We start from the raw sequence: 24,508 nt of genomic DNA, 5'->3' as shown, positions 1-24,508 counted from the left end.
CAGATGCGCTCTCTGACTCCAAATCATGTCACCTAATTTGCCACTCATCACGCACAGCCTCGCGACAATAGATGAGGACAATAGACGGGGACAGGGGCGGCAGCGCAGAGGATGACAGACCCACACAGATTACCTTTCTTTCTTTCTCACCTTCTCGAGCCTCCCTCCCCACCCCCCGCTGCACACGTGCAAGTGTTGAGAGTATTCCTGTGCCCGTGTTGGTGCGTCTTGGGTGTGTGATTTATGTCAATGTGAATCTGAGCACGGGGAGGAAAGCTGAGGTCAAAACTGAGCGACTTGGATTATGGTAGAGTTCAAGTGCTGACCTTCAGGACCCAAGGTAACATTGACGCTGGGAAAGTGAAACCTGCTCATGCAGTTTCATGGGACTCTCGCTGGCTGTTGAGACTCGAAGCTCCCAGGAAGGCTGGTTAAAGACTTCCAGCCCCTGCCACAGATGCTGTTCTGTGCGCGCACGCCTGCCCGGGTCCATGACTGACAGGTCCGGTGGCTGAGTGCTCTGCTTCCGAAAGAGAATAAACAAACCGGGGCACATGTGCTCTCCTTGAGGCTGTGTTTACCAAGGGGCTTCACAGTCCAGTCATGTTCCCTTGTAAAAAATACATAAATAAAATATCATCAGAGCCACTGCGCTCATTTAGCCAAAATAAACACAGCGCTTAGTGATTTGAAGGTAAGAGTTTCCAGGGCTCCTGGCTGGCTGGTTTAGGGCTAGGCAAAGGCAGAGCACAGGCGGCATGGATCGGCCCACGCCTGTTGTCTTGGGAGGTAAAGAGCATCTAGGGAAGGAGGAAACCAAGTCTGGGGTAGCAGAGACTTGGCCGAGGAGCAGAGTCAAGAGGAGGAGCAGAACCAAGAGTAGACGGTTCCGGTCCCATTGACAGGCTTGACACTGACCTCCAAACTGGTGGCCAGCAGAGCCCAGGCCAGAGTGTCTTCGTGTGGACAGAAGCCCATTGGGCCTCGGTGCACAGCTCTGTTTCGATTCAAGCAAAGCTTTCCATCTGGGAGAGGAAAGAGGACCACTTGCTCTGTCTAACCTAGCAACGGGCATGCCATTCCTCTCCTGGTCAGGGCAGGGGCCTGGGTGCCCTGGGGTTAAGTCGGCCTCTGCCCTCGGAAAGAGAAAGCAGGCTTGGGCGGCAGGATACGGGAAGTGGAAGGTAAAACACCACTAACAACAGGCCTTTACATTGTTAGTGTGTCTTTTTGAACTGGAGTTGTTCTTCTTTCCCGTTAGAAGTTAACCGTGAGACAGGAGCGTGCTCATTCTTCAGGAGACACCAATGCATACTGGGTAAATCTGGAAGGAAATACCGTATAAGTGGCCTCTGAACCTGGGCTCATTAGATATTCTTGATTTTTTGTATCTTGAAGCCTCTTTCATTTTCTGCCTCTTTGTTTCTTGCCATGAAACGTTCCTTTTGTTTCAATCACCTTGTGTTTTCTGCTTAGTGTGTACACTTTGATTGCATAGCAGGGTGTGAGTCAGTAGTGACGAGAAACAAGCCATGGAGAAAAAGAGCCACATGGAAAAGGGACACGGAGAAGAGAGGATGAATGCTCTGAGTTGTCATGTGATTCTTAAAAAGACTTTTTTCTTGTTGTTATGAGTCACATTTTAAACAATGCAGCCCGGGTGCACATTTTTTTTCCTTTTCTTTCTTTCTTTTTTTTTAAACACTGGATACAAACATGAGTACGCCATGTATCTTTTTCTAGAATTTGAGCTGTGACAAATGAAAAACTAGGTGTAAAGGGAAAAAAACAAAAACAGAAGTGGAGTAATTAAGGTGATGGATTATTTCCTATTAACCAATACTTTTCTATTTTCAATAAAGGAGAAAAGAATAATAAAGGAGCCAGTGAAAATATGGAAAGCCCACAGTCAGAGTTCCGTAGCTGTTGGCCAGGGGGTGAGCTTTAGCCGCTCACGTGGAGGCAAGAGTTCTTGTTCCGGGTAGAGGTTACGGGCTTTGAGCAAAGCAGGAGCAGAGAGACTGGGTCTGGTACCCTGCCCATGAGACACCCGCAGCAGTCCCTGGCTGGGTGCCCTGTGGAAGGTGGTTGTTAGGGCCAAGAATGATGGATGCTGAGAGGAACCTCAGTGTGTCCTGGCCGTGACTGTGAGTGTGGGCGTTACGTCTCAGACCAGGTCTGAGGGTCACAGGGCTTGGTTTTCACTTTCCACAGCCCTCCACAGTTTTCGTGCAGGTAAAGCCAGGAGAAAGTGAACATCAAAGGCCTTTCTCATGGGCACAGAGGAGAGTAGTGGTCAGAGAGAGCCATTTGGGGGCAGTAACGGAGCTGGGAGGGGGGGCCTGGACTCTGCATCAGGTCTCACGTTCTGTTTCCTTGGTGCCAACTGGCCCATGTCCCCTCCCTATTCCCACCCTCCTTCCCTGTCGGCCGCCTCCCAGAGGCTTTGCCCACCTGTGTCGTGGCCCCCACCCCAGGGCACAGGACCTGGGCCTGGCCTCCAAGTCCCACACTCCGTGGCTCATTCCTCCCCACAGCTCTCTCCACTAGAAGCACTTCTGAGACACAGTGAGGGTTAAATGGTGTTTGTGCACGTAATCCTCTGATGAAAGGCAGAGAAGTGCTCCTACACCCGGCCAGGGTTCCAGATAGGCAGCTGTGCTGGGTGACTCCCTCTCCTTGCGCCTCGCTCCGTCTCCAGCTGCCAGATGAGGCCTAGGTGTTGCTGAGCAAGGAAGCCTGGAGATCAGATGTGTGTAAACCGGGGAACTGCCTGGCTGCCGCTGCCTGCCTAAGGGGGTGCGGCGGCCTCCTCTGTGAGGGCGGCCGGGGCACGGCGCTGTTCCGGGGCACAGAGGCCGGGCACATGCCCCCTGCAGGTTTGCCGTTCATCTAAATGGCTGCTGGTGTCAGTGTCTCTAAGGCGAGAAGAATGCTTCTCTGGTGGACTTTTCCTCCCTCCAGGCACAGAAAGGACAAGCCTTAGTCTAAAGACAGGAGTAGCCGCGCTGCCGACGAGGGGAGGCCCATCCGAGACTAGAGCCAACCAACCACAGATCTGAATTTAGAGGCATTGTTTTTATTTATTTTTTTAAAAGATTTTTTTATTTATTTATTTTTAGAGAGGGAAGGGAGGGAGATAGATAGAGAGAGAGAGAGAGAAACATCAATGTGCGGTTGCTGGGGGTTATATCCTGCAACCCAGGCATGTACCCTGACTGGGAATCGAACTTGGGACTCTTTGGTTCCCAGCCCGCGCTCAATCCACTGAGCTACACCAGCCAGGGCTTTTATTTATTTTTTTGATGCAGTAATTCAAACTGTTATTGAAACAACTGTCATATAGGACACAATTCACATTTTTTTTAAAAAAGTGGGATGGAAACAAAAACATTTTTAATACTTTCCATCTTCATACAAATTCTGCAGTTTTGTTTTTGGTCTACATTTGTCCATTGAGCATGGAATCCCCCGGATTTAAAATCTTTCAGCAAGATTAGAACACCAGGAGAGAAAGTCCTTTCTGCATAAGTCTGTGTTCTGTGTTTAAAAAAATAATAGAGGCATTTTAGATAGCCCGGGGGCGGGGCCAGCGCGGCCTCCGCAGCTCAGTGCAAACCGGCCCTCCTGACACTGCTTGTAAGTCATGTCTCCGGGATAGTTCACACTTTCACATTCTTTTGCCAAACAGACCACATTCTTCTACTATCTTCTGTAAACTGTTCTAGAGAAGCCAACCTTTTTTTTTAGTTTGTTTAATCTCCCAAATTCAATAAAGCTTTTATCTGAAATGCCCCTTCACCAACACTTTAGGTTCGACCTATACAAAAAGGACTCCACAGACCGTTCCTACTTGCACTGAACCCTTTTTCCCCTTCTGAAAGAGATGACTCGCCACTGTTGTCTTTCAAAACATTACTGTAGGAAACCTGGGCGACTCCCCGGGGTCCGGAGGCCTGCGGTAAACTTGGCTGCAACAGATGGTTTCTCTTCTGGGTGATTCCGTGAGACCCCGACCTGACCGACATGGTCCGCAGACAGGTTCCGATGGCGGGAGGCGGCCCGTTCGAGAGCCGGGGTCTGCCCGCTTTTTCTGTGGAAGGCCAGAGAGCTACGGTGGTGGGCGTTGTGTGGCCCTGTGGCAAGGATGCAGGGCTGCCCCTGAGCGCGAAGGCGGCGCGCCGTGAGCAATAAGTGAGCAAGTGAGGGAGGCTGTGTGCTAATAAAAGTGTGTGGTGCGCGGTGTGCGGTGCGCGGTGTGCGGTGCGCGGTGTGCGGGACAGGCCAGGCGGACCTGCCGGCCGCTGCTGTCTGAGCCCTGGGTTTGAGCGCAGAACGTGCTTCTGGTCCTGCCCCTGCCCCTTCCCAGGTGTGAGCATCTTCTGAGGGCCCTGGGCCATCTCTAGGGTCTCACTGCGTGTCACTCCGCCCTTCTCCTCAATCTCCCACCAGGTAAAACCAGGAGAAACTCTCTTGCCCCCCTAAATTCTCAATTCTCCCATCTGAGAGTCATGAGAAGTAAAGAGCATAATCCACCTGACGCCTGTAGCCCTGTGCCCACGGCCCGGGGAACGCCCCCGTGTGGCTGCTCCTTTTCTGGCCGCCTTTCCCAATTTCATGTTCGTCCAGGAACCCTGTTCTCACGGCCCGAAGGGAAGGAGCACTGCCCACTACGTAATTCCTCTCCTTTCTTTCCTCTCGTGCATGGTTTCTTCAGATTTATTGTTTCTCCAAATTCAAATTCTGTGTGTTCACTTCCCCCCTCTCCAGAGAGCTCAGAACCTTTACAGATGAAGGCCTGTTTAGCCTTGCAAATACACTTGCAGTTACTGACTCTTTAAATATGTTTCTCGTTATCACACAAGGAGAAAACTCTGTGGGGAATGGGGGTGAGGGGCGGGGGTAATTAATAAAAAAATAGTTCAGGAGTTGATTTTCCAATTGGGAAAAAAAGAAGGTATGTGAATAAGCAGTAGAAGTTGGAGCAATCAAAGGGAACATTCAGGTGAGCACCTGACCAGCTCTAGGCCAAGTTCAAGTCTCACCTGCGCTCTTTCTCCCATGTCGGGGACCACACCCTGGCTCCTTTAATGTAAAACAACAGCCCAGCCACCCCATGCCGCTGAGTGTATAAGCGGGGCGAAAATACAGCCACTCCCCAACCCAGGCACCTGATGCAGGAAGAATCTGCCTGAAGGGAGCACCTTCTGTGCAACTTTACCTAGAGGCACAGCATGAGCTAGCAGAATCTGTGGCCCTTTCCAAGAATAACTGTTAGGTGAAGACTTCAGGGTCATTAACATTTTCCAGGGAATCTGAAAGTTGGTCCAAAGTACATTCATCTATTCATCCATCCGTCCAACCATCTGATCTTCATTGGGTTGCTGCTACAGCAAAATGCTTTAGAAAGGGATTGAACTGCTATTGATCCATCACCTTCCTTTTCTGGCAAACCACAGCCTCATTAGCATAGAGCCCTTGAAGGCTGCTGCAGAGCCTAGCCGGAATCCCAACCAGCAACCCACCTGCCTGTGGGAGTTGAGTCTCTTTAGCCTGTGAATGTTCTGAGGCTCTCTGACCCCCAACTGCAGGTCACCCAAAAATCACCTGTGGGAGATGTGGGAAGGAGTATTAGGTACAACCTCTGTTTTGTAACTCCCTTAACATTAAAAGCACAAACCCACGTAGTTTGTTTTCTCATTTCTCCAAACCAGTGTTTAAGGAAATCATTTAAGGAGCCAATCTGATGTCATTTACTACATGTTGACAATTTGCAGACAGGGAGCATGGCTCGCAAAGGGGAAGGGGGTCTCCTACCCAAAGTGGAGCTAGTCTTCCGAAGCAGAGCAGATCTCTGAGGCCAGGGTCTATCTCTGATTTTGAATGGGTAATCCCCAGATTGTAATGTCACCTTCTTCCAGTGGGTCCCCTGGGTGCCCCCACAGTGCTCCAACTTTGTCTCTGTCACCAGAAATGCTTCAGGAATAGCATTAAGGCCACATCCTTCCTCGGCCCCAGCCCTTGGAGCCCTGGGTGGTGTATTTAATGTTGAAAACCAGCGTTCGAGCTGTAGGGCAGCAGCCCTTTGCACTGAAACTAGGTGGTGATGGAGGGAATGTGGGCAGTTGTGACCATTTTCTGCTTGACAAACATTTTCCCCCCTGCCTTTGTGGTCTGGTCAGGTGCTTCGGGTGGGAAGTTAATCCCTGTGCATTTATCGCCTTCCTTTCCTCTCACGGGTGAGCTGCAGCTTCATTAGAGGACGGCCCCCAGGGTGCAGCCCGATCTACATCAGAGGCGAGCCCAAGGACTCCCTTTGGGGAGGGGCGCTGGCACGGAGGAACTCAGGGCTGTTCCTGCACACTTGTTCCTTATGCATTCTTCTGAGCCCACACAAAAACCCAACAGCAGGATGGTTGCCAGGCAGCAGATACTCTTGGTGACCTGAATAATGAGTTGACACTAGTCACTGGGACTCCAAAGCTGGCCATTTCAAGGAGCTGCTTTTAGCATTTTGCTTTCCTTTCCTCTGTTTCTATGCATAATTTTTAATATGGTCAGGGTGGGGGAGCACTTTCCCGACTCCAGAAATGGTTTGGGAATCAAGAAAAACAGACGAGGTGATGATGAAGATGACCACACACACAGGGGCAGGGAGGGGATCCCGGGATTCTGGGGTCCTCTCCACCCCGGGGGCTGTGGATGAGGCTGCCAGGGCATATACTGTGTGACACATCTTGTCAAAGCTCCTCCAATACTGTGGCACTTCGGATGGCCTGAAAGGGATCCACGGACCCTGTACCTTAGCAGAAGGGAGGCCTAAGGCTAGAGGAACCGGTGATTAAGATCTGAGGAGGTAGACAGGCTCTGCAAGATTTTCAAGAAAAATGCTCTCATTTTTATACCACTTGTGAGAAGACATCAGAGGGTCTGACCACCCCTCAGCTATCCCCCCTTCCAACCGAAGAGAGGAGTTCCGGTGCTTGGGCTGCAGGAGTGGGCGGACACTGACTCAAGTAGAAGTCATTGCCTCGGTTCGGTCATTTAATCACAAGCATCTATGGAGTGCCTTCTCTGTGCACACCCGGGGGTGGAAACCAAGATGAGATGCGTTCTTCTGCTTGAGGAGCTCCGGGTCCCGTGGGGGAGGCCGGAAAATACGCATAAGCTCTGTCTGCGTCTTGAGCAGAGATACACCCACAGAGTGGGACCAGCGATGTATGGAGAAGGCAGCAGCACGGCTGGGCTCCCCACCGGGGCAGCCCATGGATGGAGAGAATACATCCTTCTGGCCACTGGCCCTTGGTGTGAGCAGCTAGGGAGGAATTTTTCATAGGTTAAGCATACATCATTTTTCAGAAGTAAAGATCATGTTTGGTTTTGGCAAGCTCAAAAGCTCCTAGTCCCATTCTGGGCCAGATCCTCATCTGATGTAAATCTTTGGGAGAATCGAGTTGTAGTACTGTTTTGCATCAAGTGGGACTCCAGCCAGTCTTTCCCCAGAGTTACCCTGGGCTTAAATCTACTACATCATCTCCATGGCAACCAGAGGCCAGCCAGCGAATGCGGTTGCCTTCTAAATCCTCTGCTAGCTTCTCTTCCCTCCTCTGTCTTTTCCGTGATTAAGAATGATCTCCCTCCCTTTGCTCTTACTCACTCTTACTACACCCACTATCATTTTGTGCCCACATGTCTTTCTTACTGTAACATCCTTCCAATCAGATTTTAAGGTCCTCTATCCAATTAAAAAACTGAATCGTTACTCATTGCTTGACTGTGGTAATTGACCTGTTTAGACAAGACAAGGCTGATTTCAGTGGGCATGGAAGCGTTGGCAATCCAATGTGGAATTTACCTTCAAGTCTAGCCAGCCTAATTAATACACTGTTTGAAAATGCAGGCCAGCCAGACCAAATACTGTATTTCTACACATTCGGGGAATCAGCCTTACAGAATCCCAGAAGTCATTTCAACATCATTTTCTTGGGTGTGTGTGTGTGTGTGTGTGAGAGAGAGAGAGAGAATTATACCGCTTCTATGTATTATAGAGTAATTGTGGTGCAACAGAAAGAAAAATAGAGCTATCTAATCATACACATCTTGGGTGAATCCCATACTTTACTATTTACTTGCAGCATAACCAGTGTTGGTTTAACGTCTCTGAGCCTCTATTTCCTCATCTGTAAAATGGGTCTGATAGTACCTACCACAAAATAGTAGTAGAAGAAGTACTTGCCACGAAATAGTGCCATCTTATTCCCCTTCCCTATCCACTCCAAAGCATGTGTGTGTTTTCTTTTTTATTTTTAATTAATTTTTTGATTAGTCTGCATGCTCTCAGCCTAGCAACACTCTTCTGTGTCTCTCCACCAGGGGGCACCCTCCTACCAGGGACCGAGCCCACAGTGGACACGGTGCCTGTGCAGCCCATCCCAGTCTACTGGTATTACGTAATGGCCGCCGGAGGCGCCGTGCTGGTGCTGGTCTCCGTCGCGCTGGCCCTGGTGCTCCACTACCACCGGTTCCGCTATGCGGCCAAGAAGACCGATCACTCCATCACCTACAAAACCTCCCACTACACCAACGGGGCCCCTCTGGCGGTGGAGCCCACCCTAACCATTAAGCTAGAGCAAGACCGCAGCTCGCACTGCTGAGGCCCGAAGCAAGGACAGCGCCCAAAACAAACAAGAAAGACTGCAAACATGTTGCCTCGATTTTGCACTTTTTTCTCCTCGCCTAGTCTCTGTGTGAACTCTCAGACATCTCTCTCTCTCGGGGCCCAGACCCTGTGCACCCTTATCCATCCTGACCATGTTTCTTGAGTTCTTTTCCTTTTTCCTTTTGTTGATACCAAACCAACCAGCCGACCCCAAGTCTAATGTTGCATCTTCGAATGTGAGAAGAGATACACCCCTAAGCACTTCACAGCTCAAGGCCCAGCCGGTTTTCTTCCAGAGACTGGTTCCCTGATCCTTCCCCTTGCCTTACCCCGTAACTCCTCTCGGTGGGCAGTCTGCCAGGAGGCTCAAGGGGAAACCTGGATCTGTGTGTTTGTACATAATATACATTTTGCGTGCGTGAGTAGCGCTGTGTGTGTGTGGGTGGGTGTGAGAGACTGGCTCATTGTTGGGGGAAATGTGTGGGTGTGTTCCGAGAGGGCCCCCTTTAACTTTTGTGTTACTTCTCCGGGGGTACATTTTACAAGAAAATAATATACGATACTAGTTTTGTTTACTTGGAGAAGAGATTGAAGCTTTTTGTTGCCTTAGCTAGCTCTGGCTGGCTTTCTGTTGGCTACCATTGTCATTTCCAGGTACCTAAAAAAAAAAACTAGAGGCCACATGGACTGAAACGTGGCCCTTCCCATCCCTATCCCCACCCCCACCCACCTGACCCAAGAAGAAGGTTCCCGCGATGCACCCAGACACACTCGGGCGTGACCCCCATCACGCCTCCTGGCGTCTTTGAAGTAACAAGATAACAGCCATTGGGTGTGAGTGGAACCACCCCTACTTCCAGCCCTGAAGCAAATCTGTCTCATGTTGCCTTATAAAAGAGAAGCTCATAATGAATGTTTAGCTTTTATCAGTTAAGTCCAATCTTGGAATAAGTCATAGAGAAAGAGGGAACTGAGGCTGACGTAGGAAAAGCAGTAGCTTATATGTAGAGAGCAAGAGGAGGTAGGGGAGAGGAGGGAGGAGGAGGAAGGACTGAAACGTTCTTTTCATCTCCTCACCCGAGGGGATTCATCATCCCAACTTTGGACAGAGTTGAGTAAGAATGTTACAAAGCGTATTCTTTGGTATTATATCGGTCATTGTGATAGCATTTGTAAAATACGGGGGGAAAGGGATCATTTGCTTTCTTTTCGTGGTGTTGATGTGTGCCTGAACCTACAGCCACTAAAATGTAAGGCTGTCCACCTGACTTAATTGAATATGATGAGAGAATAAAGAGTAATTGTTTTTTAAATGTACCAATGCGCTACCCCTTAACACATTCATAGCATCTGGCAAATACACCCTCATAGGCTGGCCTGGCGTTTCCAGATGTTGCCGCATCGGCAAGAGAGAATATAATGAAGATAAATCTGTTGCTGCCCGTTTGTCCTCTCTAAGCAACACAGGGAGAGGGATATTGGAGATAAATGGCCTAATGATCCTGTGCAAAGGGTAGAGTCCATAGTGGAGTTAATCTCATTGATAGAAAATGTGTACTTTCATGAGATTCTCAGAGTACTGGGGTCCCCCTTCAGGCTGTTTGTTTCTCACCTTCCTGCTAGGGATCCACTGGGGAAGTGTTAAGATTCTCTCCAATGGTGGTGGTTGCCTGGGCTGAAAGCCTCCAGGTACCTTCTGAGAACAAAATACTAATGACTGGTTTTTTTTTCTGGCTGCTTGGGAGAGACTTTTAGCATTCTCTCAGAATATCCGCATCATCCCTCTAGCATACACACTGACTTTCGCATCTGGTTTGTCTCATCCTCCTGAAAGAATGGTGCTCTCCCACTCTTAATTCTATTTCAAAGAGCAGCTCTGTCTCCACCACAGCAGCCCTGCCAAGAAAAGAAAAGATGAAAGGCTAGAGTATGAGCCACCTTGACATTTCAAGAAGAGTCCTTACCCTGGTTGAAGATGGAAAAGAGAAGTAGGGAGAGGGAGGAGGGGCAGGTGCCCAGGATACCATGTGGTGACTTCCATGCCAGTCACTAAGGGCCTTTTATCTCACGTGTCCACATCCAGCCTTGCATGTGGGGCCAGGCATTCCCTCGAAATGATCGGCATCCCTGCAGGCACCCATGGAAGCGTGTGTCAGGAAATTACACCTGGAAAATCCAGCCAGTGTAGCAACTGTCTGAATTACCGCATACCCTTGAGGATTTCCCTTCTTTAAAAGAAGATGACAACAACTTTGTGAATTTGCTGAATCTTTATCTGATGCCCCATGTGGCATCATCTTTATGCCATAGTTGAGAACATGAGACTGCTCAAATAAATCTTTGTGAATCCCATGATGCATTTCAGCTGGGGATCGATCTCTCTCTCTCTCTCTCTCTCACTCTTTCTCTCTCTCTCTCTGCCCCAGCAACTTTCATAGTGTTATCCAGGTACTATGCTAAAAGGGCAGCTCTTCTATAAAATCATGACTTGCAGCTTTAAAAAGCAACATTCTGCGTTTCATAGAGGAAGAGAAGGCTCACTCTCTTCCAAGAAAAATAGACCGGACAGGTGAATGCATGCGTGCATGTGTTTAGAGTTGCTGCTCGGAAGACAAAGAGGTCATAGCAACTAATAAAATAGAAATGAATGGCTGAATGAACTGAAGGTCTAGCTCGGGCTGTTAAAGTTTTTGCCTTAGTAGAGGTCTCATGTCAACAGGCCCAGGAAGGAAACCCTTATCTCTGGGTGAAAACCCTTCCTTGACATTGTGCTGGCAATTGCTAACCCCTAATTGCTGACAAAGGCAGAAAGAAAGGGGGGAAGATCATAGCATTGCCATTAACAAAACAGGATGCTTAAAATAAAGTAAAATTGTCCTTTCCCTTATCCCACATTTTTGGTATTAAAGCCAGAATAGTATAGGAGATACAGTCACGTTCCCGAGGTTGACACCCCATCTTTCAAAAGACCCTGTCTTGAAAATGAAGCTAGCAGGCAAGCAAACACCTAAATAATCAAAAATTACCAAAGAACAACCACAACGACAAGAGAAAAAAAAAACAAGAAAACCTAAACATTGGAACTTCCCATTCTTATCCCCTCGTCCTGTAACTGTGACAACTCTTGCATTGCTCAGTTGCCTGTGTGTCAAAATAACTTGTGGACATTGGAAACTATTTGAAAATGTATTGTGTGGAATGTAATAAAATGTCAATATTTTTTATACAAACATCTGGGTTTTTCTTTTCTCCTTTGCCTGTGAGAACAAAGTTGAAATGTAGGCTTTGAACAAATTGATGTTTTCACAGTTTACAGACTGCCCTCTGAGCCACAGGGCCCTTCTGTGGGAGGTAGGTGGGTTTTCTCTTTGAGGCCAAAATGCCAGCTTGTCTTTCGAGTATTTTTATTACTGCTTGTTAGGAGTTTTATCCAGTTTGTGCAGCTGAGCCAACTTTTATGATTGGTGTGGGATGTTTGCAGGAGTTGCTAAGTGCTACATTGTTCAATGTGATTTCCACAAAATTTCTCTTGATGGCAAACCCCTGGAGATGGCACTCTCCTTTCAAAGGGTCCCCAGGGGAATGGGTCCCGTGGGGCTGTATCGTGTACTTGGCTCTGTGGAGACAGATAAACTTCCTTTGGAGAGGTGGCAGCGTACCTCATTATTACTTCCAGGGGAATGCTGATCTCCAGTTTGTGAGCACTTTCACAGGCAAAGCGGGAACTTGTAGCATGTCCGAGGCTCAGAGATATTCCAGACCTTATTTTGGAGCAAGTAACGAAGACAATGATATGATTGCTGTGAACCTGGAACTCTCAGGGCAGAGCCATTTATAAAAGGAACAATTCTATAAAAACTGAGGAGAGGGGCTTGGGGGAACTTATTCAAAAATCCCGGTCTCGTTGACAGGTATTTTTCTTTGGTTCTCTTCTTTGGGTTGTTAGTGATTAGTTATATAACATATTTCTATCATCGGGGGATTAGGGGGGAAAAATCTAGGGACCACAACCTCCCAGCTGTTCAGTGTTTCCCGAACGCGGTGAAGAAGGGGTCGTGGAAGGGTCTCCCACCACTGCCTGTTGTTCGTGGAGCACTCCATCCACCCGGCGGCTTCCTCAGGGTCTGAGAACCGTGATGAAAGGTCTTACAAGGGACCCATCCAGAAGACCCAGCTTCCACCAGAGTCCTTCTTTTATCGCTCTTCAACCTCCTCTGGAAACCGAAGGGCTTCCGGTTTTCAGACCTTCCAGGAGGCTCTGCTAGTACCGATGGTGCCGCCGTGCAGATGCCTCCATCCTGGGCAGGGGGGCAGAGTAGGGTGTCTCTGGTGAGAGCCCGTTTGTTGCCCCGATGACGAGCATAATTACCCATTTTGTCTAAATAGCATTTGGCCTTCCTTAAAGCCATTTGTTCCCATTAGTAAAGGGTGAAATGAAAACATCTCAAAAAGTATTTCTTTCCGGCAAAGACCTGGGCTCAGTCAACATTTTCCTGGCCTGGCCTGGGGCCAAATTTGCCAAACTAAATAAAATTAGCCATTGTTTATGCTTCATTAGCATGGCTGTGTTTGAAGTCCCCTTTGCGAATGCCATCACTGCTCTTCCCGCCTTGGTTCTAGTCCCAAGGTTCTTTCTCTGCCCCAAAAGGGCAAAGTCTGTTAGGGCTCTAATCTTAGGCATCAAACACAGCGCTATTATCAGCGTGGTGTTTCAGATTGAACTCCAGCATCAATGTTAGAGAAATTGTGTCCCATGGATCATAAATACCAGATGTCGAGGCACAGCATGGTCTGCTTGGGCTCCTACCTGGCCCTTTATGACTGTTTAAATGGGCATTCCTGCTGTTGAAGCAGACACCACCCTCCTAGCCCAGATAACTGAAGTCCAGCCAATCAGCTGCAGCCCTGTGTTTATTGTCCCCGCCCCTCTTCATGGATGGCAGTTGTTTTATGTACACCGTGTGGCCTTTCTGTAATCTTCGATGGAAAGAGCTTCGGTTTCAGGTTTTGATTTGTCTGCGTTGCCGGCTGCACGTCTGAGCCAACCTGCAGATCTGTCCGTGCGGCTTGTTTTCTGTCCTTAATTGCGCACATCACTGGGGTGTGCACAGCTGTAGCCTGCCTTTCATCCACTTCAGTGACGGCCCAAAGAAAACACAAAACGCATCCAACCCGAGAAAAAGGCGGGGAGAGGGGAACACCAGCTGATAGCCTTGCAGTCAGCAGAGAAAAGCATCGCCTCACATTAATAAATTAAAGGCTGGGAAGAGTGTAGGAATTCACGAAGCCTGACATGGATCGGGCACACTGGAGGATGTCTGGAGGTTGCATGTAATCAGAAAGCTGCACCCTCAGGAGGTGTCAGGCCCCAGGCCACAGGCCTTAGCCAGAGTCCCACTGTACTAACTGTGGAGGGGTTCCCTGTGGCCCCAAACCTAAGCAATGAAGAGATTCAGGGTTTGGGGAATTGCCAAAGGGCACAATTCCTTTTAGCGTGGAATGGCACAAAGGGGAATCTAGGTGCTTCAGGAAAACCGGTAGAAACCATTCTTGCCCCAAGCCCAGGGGGTGGGCAGGAAACTCAGAATCACTCTCCTTTTCTGGGTAAAGTAATTATTCTTGGGCTTTTCAGTCACTGACCCCCAAGAGTCCAAAAAGTAAAGTCCCACAGGCATTGAACAGGAGAGGCCATTCAAAGAGTTGACAGCAGATGTGCCCACGGCTGCACTGGGTGTTGATTGGGGAAGCACCATTTGGGGAGGCTGTGACTAGAGTGCTTATTGATCCTAAAGCAGATCAGGGAAAATTTGGGGATGGTGACTGGTTTCTTTTTTTTTTTTTTACTTTTTTATTCTTTTTTTACAAGTTATACATGACTACATCCTCACTCCCCTCCCCAGCAAGTGTAACCACGAGAGATGGTTGGAGGTAGAGATTTCCAGGCCTTGCTTTATGCCTTCACAAACATATACATGCGTGTCTAATTCTGCGGATTGGTCCGGTTGGGGTTTGGTTTGGTTCTGCATAAATGGAATCACTGCATTGGCTCTCTTTGGACAGCTTGCTTCTTTTCACTTGACGACGTCGCAAAGCCACATCAGTGCGCACAGACAGATTGACCCCGGCGATGTTAGCCGTTGCACAGCATTCCATATCATGTGTAAGCACCACAGTTTATTAACTGCTCCCCCACTGGTGAGGTTCAGATCGTGCCCAGTCTGTTTGTTTTTCACTGTTACAAACAATATCGCAATGAACATCCTTGACGTCACCTCTTTGTGCACGTTTCTCTCCAGTGGAATTCTGGGGCCCGATGGTGTGCCCGTCCTCACTTTAGTATGTGCTTCGGCTGGCTGAGGTTTCCCTTTTAAATGAACCTGTCCCGCTTTGAGAGGGTAACAAGGTAGTGGGCATCCCCGTCACATGTGCACAAGCCACGTAATCTCTGTGACTGTCTCCCTTTCTCTAACGTGGGCCCAGTAGCTTCTCTCTGGATAGTTTTCGCTGAAGGGAATTTTAATCCTGGGGACTTTTTCAAAAAACATTTCCACTATGCGGAGAATGTGGGCCTGGCTGTGGGCGGCAGCCCACCGGGGCTGCAGCAGCTGTGGCCCGGGAGTTAATTCTGTGCCCGGGTTCAGCAGGCAGAGCCCTGTTCTCCATGATTAATGAGTTCCACTTGGTTTCCTCAAAGAGTGACTGTGCTGTGCCTTGCTGTTATTTATTTATGCTTTCTACTAAAAAATTCATGTAAAAAACATCCTTTAAGGTCAGTGCGCAGTACTGTACTGCAGACTAAAATGTTCCAGCAGCCATGAGTAGGTCTACATGCCGACTGAGACCCTGCAGTCCTTGGGGCCTGTGACCAGGGTCCCACACCGACCCTGAGGGGAGCAGGCTTTCTGGGCTGGAAGGCAGTGTCCAGCTTCCCTCTGAGGAGGTTCGGGGCTCTTGTGACCCAGGGAAAGACACCAGGCTACAAGGTTGTTTTCTAGTGGGAGGTTCGTATGTGCAGACAAAGCTACCAGCTGCAAATGGCTCTAGGGAGGAGTGGCAAATGGAAGAGAAACCAAGGGACCTGTTAGTTCGAAACACCATTTCTTCCAAGAGCACTGCCCTGATTTCTGCTGCGCACTGAGACGAAGCAGTCATGAAAACGTGACTTGGACTCAGAGCATCATGGGTCGTTCTTACAGCCGTATATGGGCTTTGTGGGCTTTCTGTGCCCTGCCAGCAATCCAGGACTGCTAACTCCTGGGCAGGAGGCTTGTGTAGATAGCTCTGGATGGTTCAGGAAAAAAAACCAGCATAAGCCTGAGGTGTGGGTGAGCTAAGAGACATGTCACCACACACACATAAGCCTTGTTTTGTCTTCTGTGTATAATTGTGCAAAATTGAACCCTTTTAGTATCACTAACTAACATACCAGCTGGCGTGACAGTACACCATGTCTTGGCCTTCGACCACAGCAATTTTTCTCCGGCAGCAGGACTCATTAACAGGTTGCCTGAACTGGAGTTCTCTGTACCTTGTTAGAGAGCAGCTGGCTCCCATAATGATGGGAGTGCAGAGAAAGCTTTGAGCAGAGGTGGCCTTGACCAGAGTCCTGTTCTCAGCTAGCCTGCTGGGTTGAGACTTTATTTTAGTACAGGCATTTAAAGAACTGTTTTGTCCCCCACTGATTCCCTGTTGCCACCAAGGAGTTGGGAAAGGGGGTATAAGGACCTTGGGAACCCCTGTCGGCACTCGCCTCCATGGCAGTTCCAACAGCTGATACTGAGGTAGGAAGACAGGCATTAGGACCTAGATGGGGGGGTGATATGGGAGCATCAGAGGAAACCTGGGGTACCCACCAGCCTCGGCCAGGTGCAGACCAAGAGGGTGAGCTCGGTAACTGTCCGTGAGAAGCCCTGCGCCCACAGCATCATCACCGTCTGCTCTGGAACTCCTGAGGCGGCCATTGCCCCTCCTGCACCCCACCCCCTCCCCTAGAGCAGGGCCGGCTTCCACCCTCCACCTTTGTGCCAGGTGTTCACCTTCAGCCTCCGCCCTCTCCTCTCTCGGTGGCCCCGTTTCTCTCTTCCGGCATCCTTACCCTCTCTCTGCCCTCCCTCCCTCCACCAAAGCCTTCTCCCAGAAAAGCATGGATCAGATTCCGTCACACAAAGGCTGAATTGGTTGTTTCCTCCAACTCATTGCATTCTTAGAGGGGACCAAAACTAAAGCCAGAGCAATTGTTCTATCCTGTTCTCATTATTTACATAAATACATGTAATTACATGGGTCGCCAGCGAGCTTCTAGGGAAGTCACCTCTGGAATGGGTAGAGAGAGGTACCTTGTGGGAACACCCAAAATCTCATCACCGGATCATTCATTTATTCGTGTGTTCAGAAACGCTGCCCAGCTCCGAAGCATAACCAACCGTCTTGGTGAGATACAACCCTAAGAGGGGGTCTTCACGAACCTGTAGGAAACGAGGAGCCATCTTTAAGAAGACATCCTTTTCACAGGGATGGAAAACATCTCTGATTTTTCTAAGACCCAGAGTAAAGAGATTCCAGAACTGTCTTCCATGGCGGTGCTGGATTTTCCCAGCCTGCGCATTCGTGGAGCCTCTCTCCAGAGCCAGCTTCTCTCCAGCTGCATTTTTCTCATGTTCACGCCATTGTAGGGGCCCAGCGGAGCCATTCCGGCCTCCTCCGCTTCTCTGCCGCCACACTTGAAAGTATTATTAGGTCATTTCACAGCCTCCTCATTGCAGCTGGAGTTTCCAATCCTTTTTAGTGTTTCCTCCCAGCTACTCAATTAACGATAATAGAAAATAATGCCTAATTTAAGTTCAGACTCTTCTAACATTTCAAACCAAACCCCCTTTTCCTTTCCAGCTTGAAACCGTTTGAAAACTCCAAAAAAAAAATCTCTTCCCATGACTTTCCATAGATTTGGCTATAGCCCAAGAGAGAGAAACTCACGATGAGGGCTCTTCTGGTGGCGCTTCTAAACGCGAGCCAAACCCAGCAAGGGGTGAATGACTTTCAAGTAGCCTGACTCTGTGGAGGAGCTTTGACAAAGTTTAGATTAACATCTGAACTCTTGGCTTTTTATAGCAACTGGGAATGAGCAAATCAAACTAGGGAAATTGAGTGTCGTGGGGGAGGGGGACCTGCAGCCAATACTAAATTAAACACTTTAAAGGGCCAAGAAATATCTCCTAGTCCTTCATTGCTTCTCATTTATTTTGGTCCCAGTGTGGTGTCTCCTGCTGGGGTCAAAACGGAATGGCTGAGAGGGTTTTCTGAAGGCCACGCCGGTCCAAACAGCCCCGTGGTGTCGCTGGCTCAGGGGGTTCGGGAACTTGGAGTGAACTTCAACAGGGGCTCGAAGTGGCCGAGAGCTTTCCCCAAACAAATCATAGTCCCAAAACAAGGTGTTGAAAACGTGGCTTGCTCTCAGTTCTACTGCTGATTTGTTCAGTGATTTACTGCATTTTTCTGCCCTCCTTCCTCAATTTCTTCCTCTTTAAAATAGAAGCGATGACACCTGGGACCTGTGAAAATGAATGATTTCCATGACTCTCCGCATGGAAGTCTCTTCGATCCTTGCTTTCAAGGCCGCTTGCAGTCTGGTGGGTTGTGTGTTAAGGCTGGCGTTCCGTGAGGTTTTCTCAGCCCTGCCTCTGTTAAGGTGGAGGCTTAACGGTTACCCACGTGGGGCACGGTTACCCACGTCATCGTTTCCTGGACTGCCAGTTGGCGGGCCTGGCTGCTGAGCCTAATGAGCGAGTATTGCAAACACAGAACCGCATGGAGCCCATGTATCTGTCCTTTCCACGGTCTGCTCTTCCCACGCGCACCTCGAGGTCAATGCCATCAGGGCGCAGCCACTTCCAGGGGAGGACAGACGTGGGGTGAAGGTTGGGGCAGTGAGCCCTTTCCTGTAGATGGTGCCCTGTCCCCTCCAGCCTGCAGCCCTCCTCCGAGAGCCTTCATCAGAAGGCCCTCACTGCCTTCCCATTTTCCGCCCATGAAGACGATCGAGTTCTAGAACAGGGAAGAAGATCAGCGGTTACTTTACGGAAGAGCAGAGACTCGGGGAGGTGGATGATGTGTCCGGGCAGTGGCAGAATGCAGACAGGAAGTAGGCGGTCTGTGTCCGGGCCAGTGCTCCCAGCCCTCCGCTCCTCCATATCCCGTGTGGCTTCCCTTCAGGTGCAGAGTGGATGGCCCTACAGTCTCTCTTCTAATGCACTCTGGGGGGCAAACCTGTCCTCAGCATCAACCAAGCCTCTCAATCCACTGCTCCGAGTTGGCATGGAGGGGACTCTCCACAGAGAACCAGTGTGCATGTCAGTGTCCTGAAGTGATCTGTGTGCAAGTGACCCAGGGACAGACTGTCACAAATCATTTATCTAAAGGTAGCCAGTGGTGTGGGGCAGACTCCTTACTCTCCGAGCAATCCTACGAAGCATGCTTTACACTGCGGAAAGTACACAGAGCAATGCCGATGCCACTACACACAGTGGACCACAACAGAGCAGAAGTGGTGAAAGTGAAGGTTGCAAGTTTTCTGTGTCAGAAAAACGAACTAACCCCAAAGAATCTTAATAGAAGAGACAAAATGGAAGTACGCTAAGGAGAAAAGAGGATAGAGTGTGTGTGTGTGTGTGTGTGTGTGTGTGTGTGTAAAGAGAGAGAGAGAGAAAGGACCGTGAGAGAAAGCATTCTTGTTTGAGACCGAGATCGTGCTCAGCGGGGAATTTCCCTCCCGGTTGCAGGTTGGAGGGTCTGCGGTGTTTCCCCTGCAACAGCATGGGTGGTCTCACCCCACCAGGCAGTGGTCCTGACCCCTTGGGGGAAACATCTCCCTAGACTAAATTTGGTTCTTACCTACGTATGACCATTTAGCCTTCATGCCATAGTGTTGTGATCTACTGATAAGGACCCTGGAGAACATTTGACTCTTCCAGGGTGGAGGGAGTTCCTGGAGCTATCCAGTGTGTGTTTTAATAACTCTTACTCTGAAATGTCGGGATAATGGGAGCTTTATCTTGAGTCACTCATCGCTGTGAATCTAATCCACCTCCTGATGTTGCTAAGGGAAGGGGGACCTGGGGAAACAGGAGGACTTTCAGTCTGAGGTTCAATGTCAATATGAAAATGACCATGTTTTGTTGAATTGGGGTTTGTTTGTTTGTTTGTTTGTTTTTAAATAGGCTACTCTGCTCACTTGATTACTCCAAATCTGTTAAGCTCTGTTAAACTCCCTTCTGGGCACTCATGAGCACTTCTTCCTCTCATTATGCTGCTCTGCAGCAGCTGGGGAGGGGAGAGGGGGATGGAGACCTGACTCTCATGTCGGGAAGCACGGGGAGGAAGATTTGTGGCCAACCAAGGCAATCTCTTTGAATTTCTTAGTGGATCTGATAAAAATGAACTCAAACCCCCAACCAAAAAATCAGTGCATGAGTAAAAAGCTTCAGGTGCCATGATTGAAAGCATTCCCAGAATCCCCGACCCCCACCTTGCACCTCAGTTCTGCAGCACCCTCCTCCTCACCCCCAGGTTCCTTTCCTGGCAGTGACCTGGCCTCACTGGCCCACTCCCTACCCTGGGCTCCAACAGCACTTGCAGCCCCCGCCACAGTGCGCCTCTGTCCTGTGTGCTGCTTTGGCGTGGGCGAGTCTTTGCGTCCCAACCACAGGGAAGGGCCTTGATTGTAAGTACCTGATCCCATACATCTTCCTTTCCCAGAGTCCTCAGTATGGTTCCCGAGCACCCGGGAAACCCCCTTAATAACTGATGGTTGGCTGATTGGTTAGTTTGTCGGTTGATGAAGAACAATTTTCTATCAGCCATACCTCTCTGAGTAATGTCTATCATGGAAAACGTGAAGCTCCCCATTTCGGATCAGCACATCTTCACAGTCATGGTCATGAGTGGTCGTCATTAGTTCTCAACAAAATGGGGAGTCACTGATGCAGGCAAACAGCTGGAGAGCATATGTGTCCAGTCAACTAGGACCCAAGATGGGGCAGACTTTTATGTCTATTAGAGTGGGGTAACCGGACTGTGGTGGCAGTTGTAGTGTCCTGCCCATGCCCAGAGAACTTGAGGGCAGACTTGGGGAGGAGGGGCCCCGCTTTGGCCATAATTCAGTACTAAGAGTCAGAATTCAGGCTTGGCAGTCAGACTGGCCCGAGATTGAACCCATACCGGGGCCCGAAAGGAAGTAAGGTCATGTGAGCACAGAGGTTGAAAGTGGAAGTCATGTGGGTGGTCGATCCATTTCTGGTCTGTGTTCTCCTAAAGGTGTGGCCCATTCCACTCTCCCTCGTCCCTCTCACACCCACACACTAGAACAGAATCATGGAAGCTTCTCTCCAAGTTTTTCTTCATTAAAAACAAAAATCAAAAACAAAATTCCAAGTCACTCGTGCCCCATATTTTTGCCGTCTGCCTCCCTTCCCAAGCTGGGTCCCCATCCTGGGGCTGTCATTTTCCCTTCCCAGGAAGGTGCTGCCTCCACGCTCTGCCTCGACCTCCCAGCCCATCACTCTCCCTCTTCCGAACCCTTGCCTTGTCTTTGCTAGAACTACAGGGTCCCCGTGGCAGGACCACACCCCTCCCTGCCAGCACCCTGAGGAAACGGGCTGAGGTTTACCTACAAGGCTCAAAAGAAAAAGAAGGTGGCCTGTGAAGGGTAAAGAGGATTTTGAGAAAGAATGCTCTTAATCAAACACAGATATCAAGAATATTAGCAAAGGGACTGGAGAAAATTGCTATCAAGTTAAATTGCTTTTTGTACGAATGTTCCCTTTATTTGGGTTTTCCCCAGTGTGCCATTCTCTCTTTAAGGCTTGGTGAGCAGATGCGCTTTTGAAAATGTTGATTAACTTATCCTTTTTTCAACCCCTTCTCATCACCCAAACTGCTGGGAGCAGTCAAAAGCCAAGTTAAGCCACTAATGTGTTCTTCACTTTAAGTAAGCTTTGATTCTCAGAATCTGCAGAAATATCAGTCATATCTAGGCAATCGATTTCATAGACCTCTTTCATTGGTCCATTTTCTTAGAAATCTCATCCAGTCCTCTGCCTCCAGAGACAAGAGGCTGTGATCTCCTGGGACAAAATGTTCTCATAAGTCATTACCACCCTCTTACTGTTTTCTTCTTTAAGACCCATGCCACATCCAGCCCTTTCCAGCCCATTGTCAACAAAGCCCTAAGAGTTCTTCCCTGAAGCGGTGAGATGGAATAAGATGGCAGTCTAGCCTCAAAGAATTCGTCACAGCCTTGGCAAAGACCAACTACCTCAAAGCGATTTGGCCCCAAACCCACTGGCAGTAGCCCCACAATTTTTGTTCTAGGCTGATTCATAACATACTGTCTTATCCAGTGTTCTTTATATTTTAACCACGAAGGCGTTAAGACCTATGAGCATCTCATCAAAACGATTAATTGTTGGCAATAGGATGCCTTCCTTCCACGTTTGTTGTCTTTTCATAAGGTTAAAAAAATCTCCAAGTTGACTTTCACAAGCTCAATTTGATCCCTATGACAGACACCACCTGCCTTTGGTTGATTCACATTCGTGTCTTCATTCCAAGGAAACAGGCTGCAACGTAGGGGCCTCAGGAACAATGCAGGGGATGGGCACTGGGCTGGGGAAGCTGGCCTGGCCTGCGGGTGCCAGTTGGTGTGCTATAAACCTGCCAGGAACGGGCTGGATTTATGGCAGATCAGTGCTACATGGCGTCAGTCCTTTCAAGGGGGGGTCTTGGCACGTTGTTTTGTGCATGCCTTCCTAGCGACCAAGAGGATGAGAATGTGCTTTAGCACTTTGGCCAGAAATGAGGAGGTCTTCTAATACGATTATGACTACGGACTCCAGGAAAGGACTGAATGTTATGGGTGGCCGTGATGGACCAATCCTCAGTCCAGGTCATGGTCAAGCAGATCCTCCCTGAGGTGTTGTGCTGATGAGGGAGAAGTTCAGGCCAGTCTGATGTTCTTTTTTTTTTCTTTGTGTTTGATACTTTAGCTATGTGCGATTTGGGGTTTGTTTTAAATTTTGATTTTTGCATATCAACTTATAGCACTGACTTTGGGCTAAAAAAAACTCCCAAAGGGCCACACACGTTCATTTGGTGCCACTTTGCTGACAGCCTAGACAAGCATAATTAACTTGTGTGATTGGAAGAGATGATAAAACCCTGCTCTTCACCACATATTTGATTCTCTATTTAATGTTTTACCATTTTAAACAGGTAGTTTTTATTGGCTCTAATTTCCATAAGATGGACAGCCTAATGAATAGAGACACCTGTATTACAGCCCTCCCCCAAAAAATTATCATAAAAAGAAAAGAAAAAAGTAGTGATAATACTGCAGAAAATTCAGAGTAAATTAACTTAGCTCTATTCAAGCCTGGGCTAGTCAGATTGGATGCCCATGTTTGATCTATTCGAAACTGAAGAAAGCCAAGAGAAAAAAAATACACAGGTAAGGAAGGAAGAGAGATATTAGCACAGATATGCGCGGGTGAATAGGCATTATGACATTCTTTCCAATTCTACATCTACATTAAAATACATAACAATGAAACGTGACTTCCTTAAATTACCATACATTTATTTGAAATCCAGAAGAGAAAGACTCTTGTACCTTGAGTCCTCTTAGATGTACGCATATAAGGAGGGGCAGTGTGTTCTACTAAATGAACATCACAGTAATGGCAGCTGAGGGTGGGCAGATAATGTCGTTGAAGTTGCCTTAGACAATCATTATAAAGACACAAGGGAGGACTTACTTGGCACTAAAGACCTCTCTTACTGTTTTTGTTCTTCTGGTTCCTGGAAACAAAGACAAACCATCTGAGGAGAAAGGCTCCAGTAACACACCCAATGAGTGTTCTAGAAGCAGATGTGACGCTCTGCTGCCCACCATCGTGGGGAGTCGTTTTCAGGAAGGTTGAGACTCTGCTTTTCAGCCATGGTGGTAGAACTTATTATAACTCGATTTGTCTGTTTCCTTTTTCATTACAGTGGACATCCCAGAAGTACATGGGAGAGGGGGCTATGAAGATGAAATTGATGGTGAGTGTTGCTGTGATTTAGCACATAATCATGAAATCCAAGTCTGGTTATAAAGACGTCAACCAAGATAATGCCCAAGGTATTAGAAGGCCAGAAACCACCAATTGCTCTGTCAAGGTCAAATTTGGAGTTTCAAAAGTTTATTGAATTCCCTCTGCCTAATCCGAAACAGGTCCCCTATGTCAGGCAACTCTCAACACTGATGGACTTCAAATCTGGATAAACCCTTTAGAAGTGAAAGCCAGGCTCCTCTACCCAAGCCATGGCTTGAACCCACTAACCGCCTTCCTAAAAGGGCATGAGCGAATGCGTGTAAATGTGAGTTTTCTCCCAGGCCTGCCATGGTTTCCAGATCCCTGGCTCGTAGCCACCCTTCTCACACTGTCTAGGACTCCAGGTTGGGGCTTGCTGCAAGATTTATGTTTCTTTTTCACGCTGTCCATCTCGTATTTTCCTATTATTCCAAGCTCTATTTTCCCCCTTCAAACACACATACTTCAAAAGGCCAAAGCACGAGCCGTGACTGGAGGGCCACCGAGCGACCATGTCGATGTAATTTCTTCCCCCCGACTCAGAGCAGCGCGGGGCTCCTGGGGCTTCTCTGAGTGCCGGAGTTGATCTCCGAGAGGGATCACCAAGGTGCGCCTCCAAGAACAGCTCTAGACCAAGATTGATGCGTTTAAGAAGAGTAGTTTATAGAGCAGCTGCTTTTAACCTGACCTTAATCAAACACTTCAAGTGTAGTTATAGAAACAG

At 48.6% G+C, this 24,508-nt stretch overlaps 1 protein-coding gene across 4 annotated transcripts in view; it reads left to right on the top strand.

Moving 5' to 3' along the window:
* NRP2 (neuropilin 2) overlaps positions 1-24,508 on the top strand; it is a 114,457-nt gene that overhangs the window by 85,348 nt on the left and 4,601 nt on the right. For 2 of the 4 annotated variants that reach the window (XM_028510957.2, XM_028510958.2), the window contains exon 16: positions 23,702-23,752. In XM_028510957.2, the coding sequence (XP_028366758.1) occupies positions 23,702-23,752 (51 nt within the window). Of the gene's footprint in view, positions 1-8,373; positions 11,890-23,701; positions 23,753-24,508 lie in introns of those variants that run through there. The other 2 variants (XM_036022997.1, XM_036022998.1) reach the window with 1 other exon arrangement.

Source organism: Phyllostomus discolor, chromosome 4, assembly GCF_004126475.2.
Source record: "Phyllostomus discolor isolate MPI-MPIP mPhyDis1 chromosome 4, mPhyDis1.pri.v3, whole genome shotgun sequence".
Classification (NCBI taxonomy): Eukaryota; Metazoa; Chordata; class Mammalia; order Chiroptera; family Phyllostomidae; genus Phyllostomus; species Phyllostomus discolor.
Note: the sequence above shows the minus strand (reverse complement) of the source record. Positions and strands in the feature narration are given on the sequence as shown.